This window comes from Metarhizium album, assembly GCF_000804445.1.
Source record: "Metarhizium album ARSEF 1941 chromosome Unknown scaffold_45, whole genome shotgun sequence".
Lineage (NCBI taxonomy): Eukaryota > Fungi > Ascomycota > Sordariomycetes > Hypocreales > Clavicipitaceae > Metarhizium > Metarhizium album.
This window is the reverse complement of record NW_024467619.1, coordinates 31633-42970: the sequence shown is the minus strand read 5'-3', so window position 1 is coordinate 42970 and position 11338 is coordinate 31633. Positions and strand designations below refer to the sequence as shown.

At 55.7% G+C, this 11338-nt stretch overlaps 4 protein-coding genes across 4 annotated transcripts; 2 read left to right on the top strand and 2 right to left on the bottom strand.

The window, feature by feature from the left end:
• Positions 1 to 2549: 2549 nt before the first annotated feature.
• On the top strand, positions 2550 to 3695 carry MAM_08164 (Necrosis inducing; the record flags this gene model as incomplete). Its single annotated transcript, XM_040826962.1, has 4 exons — positions 2550 to 2959; positions 3063 to 3258; positions 3335 to 3382; positions 3447 to 3695. 4 exons carry the CDS (start codon positions 2550 to 2552, stop codon positions 3693 to 3695), a joined length of 903 nt encoding a protein of 300 aa, XP_040675039.1.
• A 209-nt stretch (positions 3696 to 3904) lies between these two features.
• MAM_08163 (sugar transporter (hexose transporter)) lies at positions 3905 to 4840 on the bottom strand (the record flags this gene model as incomplete). The annotated part of the gene is made up of 4 exons (XM_040826961.1): positions 3905 to 4015; positions 4076 to 4221; positions 4329 to 4523; positions 4579 to 4840. The coding sequence occupies 4 exons, from the start codon at positions 4838 to 4840 to the stop codon at positions 3905 to 3907; spliced, it is 714 nt and encodes a 237-aa protein (XP_040675038.1).
• A 1676-nt stretch (positions 4841 to 6516) lies between these two features.
• On the top strand, positions 6517 to 8785 carry MAM_08162 (DUF1237 domain protein; the record flags this gene model as incomplete). Its single annotated transcript, XM_040826960.1, has 10 exons — positions 6517 to 6747; positions 6819 to 6956; positions 7022 to 7029; positions 7117 to 7253; positions 7333 to 7408; positions 7468 to 7501; positions 7567 to 7654; positions 7711 to 7923; positions 8003 to 8354; positions 8452 to 8785. The coding sequence occupies 10 exons, from the start codon at positions 6517 to 6519 to the stop codon at positions 8783 to 8785; spliced, it is 1611 nt and encodes a 536-aa protein (XP_040675037.1).
• A 138-nt stretch (positions 8786 to 8923) lies between these two features.
• On the bottom strand, positions 8924 to 9988 carry MAM_08161 (Necrosis inducing; the record flags this gene model as incomplete). The annotated part of the gene is made up of 4 exons (XM_040826959.1): positions 8924 to 9039; positions 9102 to 9177; positions 9242 to 9482; positions 9576 to 9988. 4 exons carry the CDS (start codon positions 9986 to 9988, stop codon positions 8924 to 8926), a joined length of 846 nt encoding a protein of 281 aa, XP_040675036.1.
• Between the last annotated feature and the right edge of the window lie 1350 nt (positions 9989 to 11338).

Here is an 11338-nt window from a genome sequence, read left to right as displayed (position 1 = left end):
AATTAATTGGACGAGACCATCTTCACGCAACTAATGCCTCGGGCTGGGGCGTGTGGCATGCATGCTATCGACACCGCGCCTTGGCTGATTCCCGACCAAATACGGAGTACGGGTACGAAGCACTATTCCTGACAGACAACGTCCCCCCTGCGCCTTCATGCAACAAGGTCTGGCTGGTTCCCAGATGAGCCGGATGCTGGCGATTTCATCTGCTTGAATAATCTGCGCCTCATGCGACGTGACTCTAGGCCCTCTAGGCCCAGCAGGAGTCAACGAGATGCGCGCATCTATCAAGCACCGCTCTTCACGACTGACGTCGTGGGCGACGCTACGGTGGCCATGCCGCTCCGTCCCCTTCCCTCGCCGATTCTAGTCATACGAGCGGGCTGGCTCTGGCGATTTGGTTCGCTCGAATCGTCCTATTACCGGGACACGTGAAATAATTCTCATCCGGTTTGAGCGATCCTCGTGCGTGATTCGTTCCAATCCGAATCGTGGAAACGGAGTATGGGAGCAGAACCCTTGTGCCCCCGAAGCGGACGATCCGAATTGAAGCACGCGCTCCCACTCCGACGTCCGCAAGGTGCCGGCTAGACTAGCCGCACATGGCATACAATGTTGGACTGTGCATTTCGATTCACCTGGCTGTACGGAGTATGGCCCTTGGTACCACCTGCGTACTCCCAGGCAGCAGCAGGTTGGGAACCTTTTGTTGCATCGTCCATGAAGAGATTACTTCTGCAAGCTGAGGTTGAGGTGCATCGCGACTCCACCATCAATTACTGATGTCGAAAATGGACCAAGGTTCTGGCCTTGTCTGTGCGTCTCCCCACCCTTCGCATTACTCAGTACAGGAAAACTCATGTACAATGTTCATCGTCCATTCGCTGAAGGAAAATCAGAGCGCCGCTTACTTGAGACACAATCCAACGTTTTTTCCATTGACAGCATTCAAGCGAGTTCATATCAGGCATCTTTATGGAAAACAACGCTCCCGAGCTCGGTTTACGTGAACCGACCGATTATGAGACAACTATGGAGCCCACACGTGTCACTGACTGCGAAAGGGAAGACGCGGCTCATTCCAACATGCTCATTAACACAGTTAGGAATCCTTCCAGCAACGTTCAGGAAAGCTTGGCACAAATTTTAATTCCATGGTGGACGGTGGGGTCCAAAGCCAAAGTCTTTTCTACAATATTGCACTCTAGCACTTCACTTCGCCGCGAAAGTCATACGTATGCGTCAGCTCCTTCTGACATCGTGATAATACGGACTTGAAGTCGGGGCAAGCTGACGGAATGGGCGTCTATTTGCCCAGCGTGGTCGATGTTGTGCCACGTACGAATAGTATTCAACTTGGTATGTCCCGACGTTGCCAGTTCTAGCTGTGACCATGGACTTGAGGACTGGCGAATTCGCAGCTCGCATCTGAGGACGACACCCCTTGCATCCCTCGTTATGCACGTTTTCAATCTGCCGTCAGGGTGCGCGGGCGTTTGCCGAGCTTGCCCGGAAACACCCTGTACAACAATGAGCAGAATGCGACCCATGCGGATGGAGTCTGGACTACTACTCCGTATGAGACGACTAGCATTCCTCGATAAGTGGCTGGGCCATGGCATGCGGAAGAGAGCGTCGCCGTCTTTTGAGTGCAGGCATTCGTTCTTATACCGCAACTACTACATGATGACCTCCTCCGGAGGTGGAATGACGTGCTTCTGAATGATGTGCTAGCAGCATCTCCATGCAATACGTGCTTTCTTGATAGCACATGCTTAGGCGTATAAAGTCGCCGTCTTCTCAGCCACGTCGGCTCTCCCCTTGGTCCGTCTACTCATCCCTCCTCTCAGTCGAAACGCGGTGCCTGCATCCTCTAAGATAAATTTGGCGGATACCAAATGACCGCCACATGTTTTATTCCGCGCTGCAGACCAAGAAAAACGCAAACGACTGGCAGTGGTAGCGTTGGGCACTGGGCCACCGCGCACGAAATCTACAAAACCCGAGTGCCTTTGCATTCCGGCAAGCGGCGCGCGAAAAATCGACACCGCCGCAGGGGCCGTCGCCCTGGCTAACGGCACGCCGACTCCCGAGCCCATCCGTCGCGTCAGGGGACCCGTGACCACGGTCACAATGTAACCACCACGTGGACACGCAGCATACTCCCCTCGCTGCTGATGAAAAATCAAAATCACCGGCCAGCCTCTCTTTAGCAGTAACAACATGCGCTGTCAGGGCCAAGCGCACCGTCACGGGCTCACGCAGACATCCAGATGGGTTCATGCGCAATGCGCACCTGGCGCGCACCAGGCCTATGGGACAAGACTCAGCCCTCCCATCACTGCCGGCCTGCCTGTCGCATGATGTCCCGGCATGCCTCGTTGCCGCTGCGAGAAATGCCAACTCCAGAAAACAGGAGAGAGGCGAAGGCGTTTAAATAAACGTCATGGCCGAGCCTCCGTGGCCGTCTCGGAGAGTGCATGGCCCTTCCCTGGCCGACGAGACCGAGAGATCCCCCCCATGCTACACCCCCGAGCCAGTTCGAGATGCGAGAACTCGTCCAGAAAGCCTTGACCCTCGTGTCACTGGCTGCAGCAACAGCCGCCGTCACGCCAATGTCCGACGCCGACATGGCACGCCTGTTGAACGCGGGGGGCGTCGAGCTCGCCATGAGGGCACAGCCCATGTTTCTCACGGGCCAGGCGGTGGGCAAAGCACCGTGCATTCCGTCTTGGGCGACAGTCAACGGCACGCAGGCGGCGCCGTCGAAGCTGTGCGCGTGGCCGGACTCTGGATGCGACTGTCGAAATCCCGGCGTGCCGCTCGGGAGCCCGCTGCCGTCGTTCCCCGTGTACTTCTCATATACGAGGTGCGGGGACGCGGCCGTCAGGGTTGCGTACAACTTGTTTTACACAAAGGACGGGTTTATCCCCAACAAGATATTCGGGCATCCGTTGTGAGTCTTGCCCCATACAAGAAAGGGCACGCACTCGCTACGGCCGTGATGTGTCCCGCAACGGGGGATGAACTGTGTGGGCAGCGCTGACCCGGACCGCTAGCGACTGGGAACGAGTCATCGTGATATGGGACAAGAACCAAAGTAATGGCACGTGGGCGCCCGCGCAGTTATACCTGTCCCAACATACGGGATACCAGAGGATAGAATGGGCGCACATCAAGAACACGTTTGACGCCGCAGATGCTGGAAAGCCACGGGGCGGCCCTGATGGATTGAGAAACTTGGATCATCCAAAGGTGAGTCGTACTTTTTGCAATACGGACGAACGGGCTCTGCCTCGGAGGTCGGCTCAACTAACAGGTCCTTATCTAGTGCTACATTGCGTCGGCGAAGCACGACATGCATCAGGAAAAGTCAACTGTACGCTCGTGTCCCGGTCGCTGGCAAGAAATGACGAAGAAGAAGTGAAGCTAACAATCCCCAGACGTGGGTTGACGTCTTATCCCAGCTTACGGACAATGCGTTCCGTTCTGACAGTTGGTGGTATTTCCCGACCAAGGGTGAGTCCAGGTCCCTGCGTTCTGTGCTTGGTGGTGGCAGAGCTGACTTCAGCAAAGGAAACTATATATTGGCGGACGAGTCGACTGATGTCGGCAAGTTGATAGCGAGCTTTGACTGGGGCGATGCCGATTCTACGCCACCTTTGGTTGCGAAGGGGCTGTGTAATGCTTAGAGTACGGAGTACACGAACTAGATTTCCCTTGGATCCCCCTTCCCCCCCCCTTTTTTTTTTTACTGGACTCTTGGGGCCATGACGAATTGCAATGCGGTAGATGTACTAGAGACGAATTAGATTTTTCTGTATTTTTTTTCCCCTTCGCACAGAAGCACGGTCATAATCTAGAGTTAATCGGTCGACCACCGTCTCAGACAAGGCCAAGGTTAGGCCTCCTCGACCTCGACTAGGTGTCCGTCCTGGCGGACTATCACCTTCTTTGATATGGATGCCTCGACGGGATTCTTTGCTGCAAAGATGTGGTCCAACTCTTGGAGCTATAGCAAATTTTTACACGAGTCCACGTCAAAGCAAACAAAGTGCTCGACGCGGCTTACTGTTGTACCCATTGTTTCGGGCAACGTAAAGTAAACGATGATGACGGAAATTGCATGCCAGACTGTAAAGATGATGTACGTCTTCCATCCTAGGTTCTTCATGGACACCGACCAGGCGTACTGGTTGAGCAAACCGGCAAGATTGACTGCAGTCTTTGGTAAGCGCCAAAGAATGAAGGAGGAAAATCTCGTCGAAAGGAAAGAAGACGGAAAAAGATGGGGAGGTTTCCGGCAAAGAGATAAGATGACGTACCCGCCAAGTTGGACACGACCATACCCTTGGCTCTCATCTCAAAACTCAAGACCTCGACAAGATACCGTCCCTGCAACGGCGTGATGCCAATCGAGAAGGCAGCGCCGAACAAAAAAATCATGAGGGACGACTTGCCGGTGATGACGAGAGCGGCACCGCTAGCCATGCCAGCTCGTCGGCCAAAGTGGTCGCAGACTGGCCCGAGAAAAGGCAGAGCGACAATGTTGCCAATCCGATACATGGAGGAGACGATGCCAGCCCAGATTCCGCTGTTGGAGCCATTGTTGTATGTTGAATTCAACACGGGTGTCAATCATGCTGCCGTCATAGCCATTGACGGTGCTGTTGAAGGCAACCAGAGAGAAGAGATAGATGACGATCTGTCCTCTGCCCCAGGGAGCTGGCGGCTCCTCCAGCAGCGCTTCGTCGCCCGTCGCCACTCTCGTCTCGACATGTGTCTGCAGCACGGTCAGCGAGGATACGGCACGGACGTCACTGCTTGCCATTGCCATTGCCCGATACTTTTCTGGCGTCCATGCGGGCGCTGTTCACAGGGTGCTTCTGCTCCATGTCCGCCGTGGCTGCGCCGCCGCAGCAAGAGTCAGCCTAGTCCCTGCATCAATCATGTGGGGCCCGAGGCTCAAGCCGAAGACAAGAATTTCCACGTCCCGACCCCGGATTTTCGTCCGCGCATGTGGATGGTGTTGGCGTGCCGGGGCTGGTGGTGGTGGGGCATCAGGATGAAGATGCAACGTGAACGCGTCTCCTGGCCGAGGGCCGCCGTTGATTGGTGAATGGCAGCTCACGAGTTCTCGAGGTAGGTAAGGTACTCCGGCTCCCGCATCAGACTCATCACGGCGACGTGTCAACCCAGAATGCGAGAAGGGGAACAGGCCCGAATTCGGCGGAGAGCCAGCGGTTCGGTGCCGAGACCGTATGTTGAAGAGGCGCCATTCCGAGACGGCAGCGTGAGGCCATTGTAGCCGTCATCTCGTGCCCGCCCACGGGGGCAAAGGAGCCAAGTGCACCGAGTGTCCATGGTCAGATCCGAAATTCTGCCTCATTCCATGTCAGGCATCTATACCCGCCCGGGCAGCCGATCACATGACAATGTGGCAGCTTGCCAAGGATTCGGAGATTTATTTTTACATCAGACATCATAATGGACTCGAGTAGGAACGGGTCAGGACGATCCAGGCGTCAGGGCGAACAGTCACAGGAAGCAGCATGAAGCCCTTCCAAAGCCTGTATAACGGCCGTTGGCAGTATTTCTTATTTGCTGCCCAGATTTCGCCTCAGCCGTGTGTCCCTGCATATCACACCCTTTGCAGGGCTTTGTCCTGTTGTTTCTGCGCTTCGTAGCCTCGCCGGTCGGAGATGACGCGTTGGCAGATACAGTCGTCTACAGGGGAGGCCATGAGACTCATGCCGGCCCGCCATTTCCCTCCAAGGATACCTTTGGGACGAGACTTGGTGGCCGAAGGTACGTAGAATTACAGACATTCCCCTGAATACCTAGCTGACCAGCAAATCTACGCACAAGACGCAATCATGAGCAGAAACACCAGATTAGACAAGGCGCTCAAGGTGCCAAGAAAACCGCCACATACAAAGGTCTGCCGGCGCTGGACCCAAGTTCTAACCTTGGAAACTCAAGTTGACGAGGAGCCAAACAAAAATCACCAAGACCACGCGAGGTCACGCACAGAGAGCGTGGCACGAAACGCAGTCGCGCCTCAATCCGACCAAGGCGACTAGCGCCGGCAACTATCACCAAGTGCTACTCGCCATCGACGGACGCGGCGTTGTGCCTTTTGCGAGCAACCCATCTTTACATATTCCGTCTCCTCCCCAGTCCAATCCAGTCCAATCCACGATCGGCATGCACAAGCAACGCGTCAATAGTCGAGCCGGCCAGTCGCAGTGCTACCCGACTTCCCCGCACAAATGCCATGTCTGTGTCTTGTTTCTTCTCGGATGGAACTTTCACATGGTGACTACTACTGCCAATACTACTGCTGCTACTAGGTAGGTGCCTTTAAAACCAGCGGCCCAGTCGGTTGCAGCTTTGCTTTGCTTTTTCTTTCGACTCGACTCATCCTCCCCATCACGGCTGAGCACATGCCGATTCTCACCGCGACGCCCCCCAAAGGAGAAGGAAACAACACAAGACAAGACAAGTGGCAAAATGAGGATGCCCTCGCTCAGGCTCACGGCTGTGGCTGCTCTGGTCGCCGTCCTTTCCGCCGCGCAGGCATCTTGGCAAGATTACAAGGCACAAGCGCGCACGCCGGCCTCGTGTCCCGACTACGCCGACTATTCGCGCGAACCACATGCGCCCTTCACCGAGGGGCCGTTGAACTTGCCCTTTATGCGGCCTATTGAGGCGTGTCGCACCTTTACAAGTCCTGTGGTTGAGGTCCGTGGGTCCCATTCAAGAATTCAGACACGACCACGGCACAAGGTCCTGAGTCCTGACGGCCCCTGTAGAAAGTCATTCGCGAAATGAAGTCGCGGATTCGAGACGCCGACCTGGCCAGGTTGTTCGAAAACACGTTCCCCTCGACCTTGGATACCACGGTCAAGTATTTCGACCCCGAGGCCAATTTGGCATTCATCGTCACCGGCGTACGTATCTTCTGGACATGATGACAACGATTCGCTCTTGCACAGCTGAGCTCATGCGCCTGCAGGACATAACGTAAGTTTGCGCTTCCACCTCCCTGCTCACCGCCGCGTGCCGTCATGGGCGGGATGCTAATCGTTGAGCGTTCAATGTACGGTACAGGGCCCAGTGGCTCCGCGACACGGGCAACCAGTTTGCCCACCTATACAGGCTTCTGCCGGAGGATGACAACCTCCGGGACCTCGTCAGGGCCGTCATCAACACCGAGGCGCGGTACATCTCCCGATATCCCTATTGCGGTACGCATCACCATGATATCATGAACAGTCGACTGCCTTGGGCATGCCCGAACCGGCCTCGCTGACTGACCGTCCGCAGGCGCGTTCCAGCCGCCGCCCGAGTCGGGGCTTCAGCCCACGGTGAATGACTACGCCGTCGGAGTCAAGGTCAACCCGTATGCAGCATGTCTCTTGTTGGCAAGAGGTGCCCGTTGTGCCGCTGACCAGTCTGTAGGCCCGTGGACAACCAGACCGTCTTCGAGTGCAAGGTACGTCGGCCTCGGCAGACTCGGCCCTCTCCCAGCCACAACCACAACCACCTAACCCGCAGCAGTACGAGCTGGACTCTCTGGCCGGCTTCCTCAAAATCTCCCGCTCGTACTACCAAAACACGCAAGACACATCCTTCATCAATGACAACTGTACGTGCCAGGGCACACTTCACGCGACCACAGTACGCGCTGACAACGTCCGCCAGGGGAAAACGCCATACGCAGCATCTTCCAGACCATCCACGAACAATCCCAGAGCACCTGGTCCCAAAGCTGGCAGTTCGTCAGCTTCTTCAACTGGACGGGCACGCCCGGTTCTCTCTCGCCAGCCGTGCCCAACAGCGGCAACGGCGAGCCCAAGCGCGCCAACGGCCTCGTCGCCTCGAGCCATCGCCCATCCGACGACCTGTGCGTCTTCAGTACGTGGCATCCCGAAACCTGATCAGCATCGCAGCACACCCTCCGCCTCCCCTCGGGACTAACACCCACCCCCCCAAGACTTCATCACCTCCGACAACGCCATGCTAGCCGTGGAGCTCGAACACATATCCAACATGCTCGACAGCACCCGCAAACTAAGCAGCGTCTCCAGCCAGGCACGCCAGCACGCCCGCACCATCCGCGACGCAGTCCACCAACACACCAAGACGCCCGACAACATCTTCGCCTACGAGACAAACGGCTACGGCGGCCAGTACGTCATGGACGACGCCAACGTGCCGAGCCTCGTATCCCTCCCGTACCTCGGATTTCTGCCCAGAGACGATGACGTCTACAGGAAGACAAAGGAGGCCATGTTCTCGCGCTTGAACCCGTACTACGCCGTTGGCGAGAAATTCGAGGGAATCGGGTAAGTGATGAGAAACAAAACCAAGAAGGGAAAAATTAAAAAAATAAAAAACGGCGTTTGGATTGCTAACGTCTGCTCCACCCCGGCCCTGGCAAAGTGGCCCTCACGTCAATGCCACTTATCCCTGGCCCATGTCTCAGGTGTCGGCGATTTTCGGCACTGACGACGACGAAGAGATTGAGGAGCGTCTCAAGCTCATTCTTGAAAGCACGTCCGGGCTGGGCCTTATCCATGAGAGTGTGAATATGAACAATGCTAGTGACTTTACGCGACCGTGGTTTGCGTGGGCGAATAGCTATTTTGCCGAGATGATGTTGGATTTGGCCGAAAGGAAGCCGTGGACAATTTTCAAGGACAACACGTCTTATATCGCTGGAACGGCGGAGGCTGATGAAGAAAGAAGCACTGGGCCGACTCGCTGGGCATTGTGAGGTTGACGTTCCAAACGGCGCTTGTTCAGACCGACTCGACGAGAAGCGAGTCAAGAATTCTATTCGAGGCGGCCATGTGACATGTCGACAAGGCGTGACTATGAATTAAATATACAAGTCATTTATTCGTGTACACCCTTAGGCAGTGCAAAGGCCGTCATGCACTGATGGGGGGTTTGATGAGGCGTCTCCCCAATCGAAGCTCCCCAGCAGTCTCCCTATCTCGGTTGATCGATCTGCTCGGATATAGTCGTCTGTGATTTCGATATTCAGAAAGAAGGAACTTTGTGGAGAAGAATGCGCCAGGATTCCTTACCTCGTTTGGGAAAGTACCACCAGTCGTTGGATCGGAAAGCGAGATCTGTGAGCTGGGACAGGGGGTCGTTCCAGCCCTGGGAAGGGTGTGAGTTCACTTTGCTTCTCCCGGCTCCCAGCCGGACTCGGACATGAGCTTACGGTGTTGCGGGTGTCGCGATGAGCGTGCTTGCTCCACTCGACGTAGACCTTGGGATGGTCGAGGTCCTGTCTTGCGTCGTCGCCGCCGCGCGGTTTGGTCGCGTCTTGGGTGTTGATGGTATTCTGTATCTTGGCCCACTGCAGGCGGCCGTAACCGCTGTGTTGAGAGAGGAACAGCTGGTCGGGGCGCCAGTTTCCATCGGCGGCCTTGGCGAAAACAACTATCACGCGTTCCCAGTCGCTGCACGACTCATCAGTCATCGGCACACGCATGATTGAGTAGGTCAGGTCGCCCTGAGGCGGGGCGACGCAGCACCCGGCCAGGGTTTCTTACTAGGGGTGTCCGAAGATCTTGTTCGGGTTATTGCCGTCTTTTGTGTAGAACAAGTTGTAGACGACTCGGACAGAGGTATCCGAGCACTTCTTGTAGCTGTAGTAGATGGGGAACGAAGGGCTGGGGTTGCCGATGCCGACGCCTGGGTTTCGACAGTCGCAGCCAACATCGGGCCAGTCGCAGAGCCTCGAGGACGGGATTTGCTTTCCGTCCGGAGTCGTTGCGAGCGTGGGTATACAGGGAGGTTGGTGCAATGCTTGTCCAAAGAAGAACATTGGCTGGGCCTTGATGGCGAGACTGACTCCTCCCTCGTTCAGCATTCGGCTCATGTCCGCGTCGGATATGGGTGTCACGGCCGAGGCCGTGGTCGCCAACCATGCGGCGGCCAAAGCTTGCTTGATGACACTGCGCATCCTGAAATTTCCAACAGACTGGTTGGGAACCGTGATGCAATTGATACATGTCACTGTTCCAAAGAGGGGGCCATCGTGCTTTAGTAGTCCACGTTGGTTTTCATCCCCCAATCCGCTACGTTGGGAAAATGAGCGGCAAATCGTCAAGAGTCAAGGGCAGCATGCAGCATCGCAATGGCGGCCGGGCGCTCCGGTGTGCGGTGTGCTCTTTCGCGTCAGGGGACGTTGCCATGTCGCAACACTAACAACTATCGCATATGGCTACCCTTCCTCGGCTAGATGGATCGCGTTGTCCGTCGCGCCTGGAAGTGGTGCTCGTGGCACCCGTCCTTGGTGAGGTGCCATGGCGTTGAGCAATGGAGATGGTCCCGTGGGATTCACGTGCCCCGTGGCGTAGGTTTGTTGGGACGGGAAAAGGGTCATTCTGTGACTCGGGCGTCCGTATTCAATGGAAGATCAGCAGTGATGAGGGGCGTCATTTGTGGGAAATTTAGCTGCATTATGCTGTGGATATGCGTTGTGTCGTGTCAACGCCCGATGAGTAACGTAATTGTCGGCAGGAGCTGAATTCCCCATTTCCACTGCGACATGGAGTGCTGAATGCAACGGCCAGACCGTCGCTCCATTTGGATTCGGAGAGGACGGATCAAAGTTGGAGAAGGCAAATGGATTTTGTCGTGTGTGTCGGTGCCAGATGATTTTTGAGTTTTCAATCGTTTTTTGAACTAGAGCCAGGACCCAAACGCCATTGTCGATTGACGTGGGAGGCGTTACCGAGTCGGCACCTGCCACCGTTGACCAGCCGGATGTCCCCGTGTGCCGCTACGTCCGGACCCACCAGACGTGTTCTGGTTGGTCAATTTCCACTGCCAGAAATGATCCCTAGGATTTTGACATCAGACGTTATCTTATGGGGCAACATGACGGATGCTAACCGATTCCTTTGTGCACTGCGCCAAGCGTGGTTGATGTGGTCGCTGTCAACAAAAACAATAATTTAGGGGGGCCGTCGTGTTTCATGGCTACGACATACACGTCCGTCCAGGGACGAGTCATCACCATGTCTGTAAAGTTATCCAATGGTGGCGTACGATTCCACGGTCGGGGTTCCTCAACTCTGAAAGGCGGCACTGCAAGGGCAACCACTGCATGGCGTGCTTTAGGGCCACACAGGAATCTTGGAGCGGCGAGATGGTCATTGCCCTGACTTCTGACGAGGAGACATTAGGCAGGCATAGTCTATAGATGTGACGGGCCAGAATCTCCCAGACTGTGAGTCTAGACATGTCAAATACGCGTCTTGGCATCAGGCTCAATCAGGTTGCAAGACTCGATGCGCTTAAGGAGCTT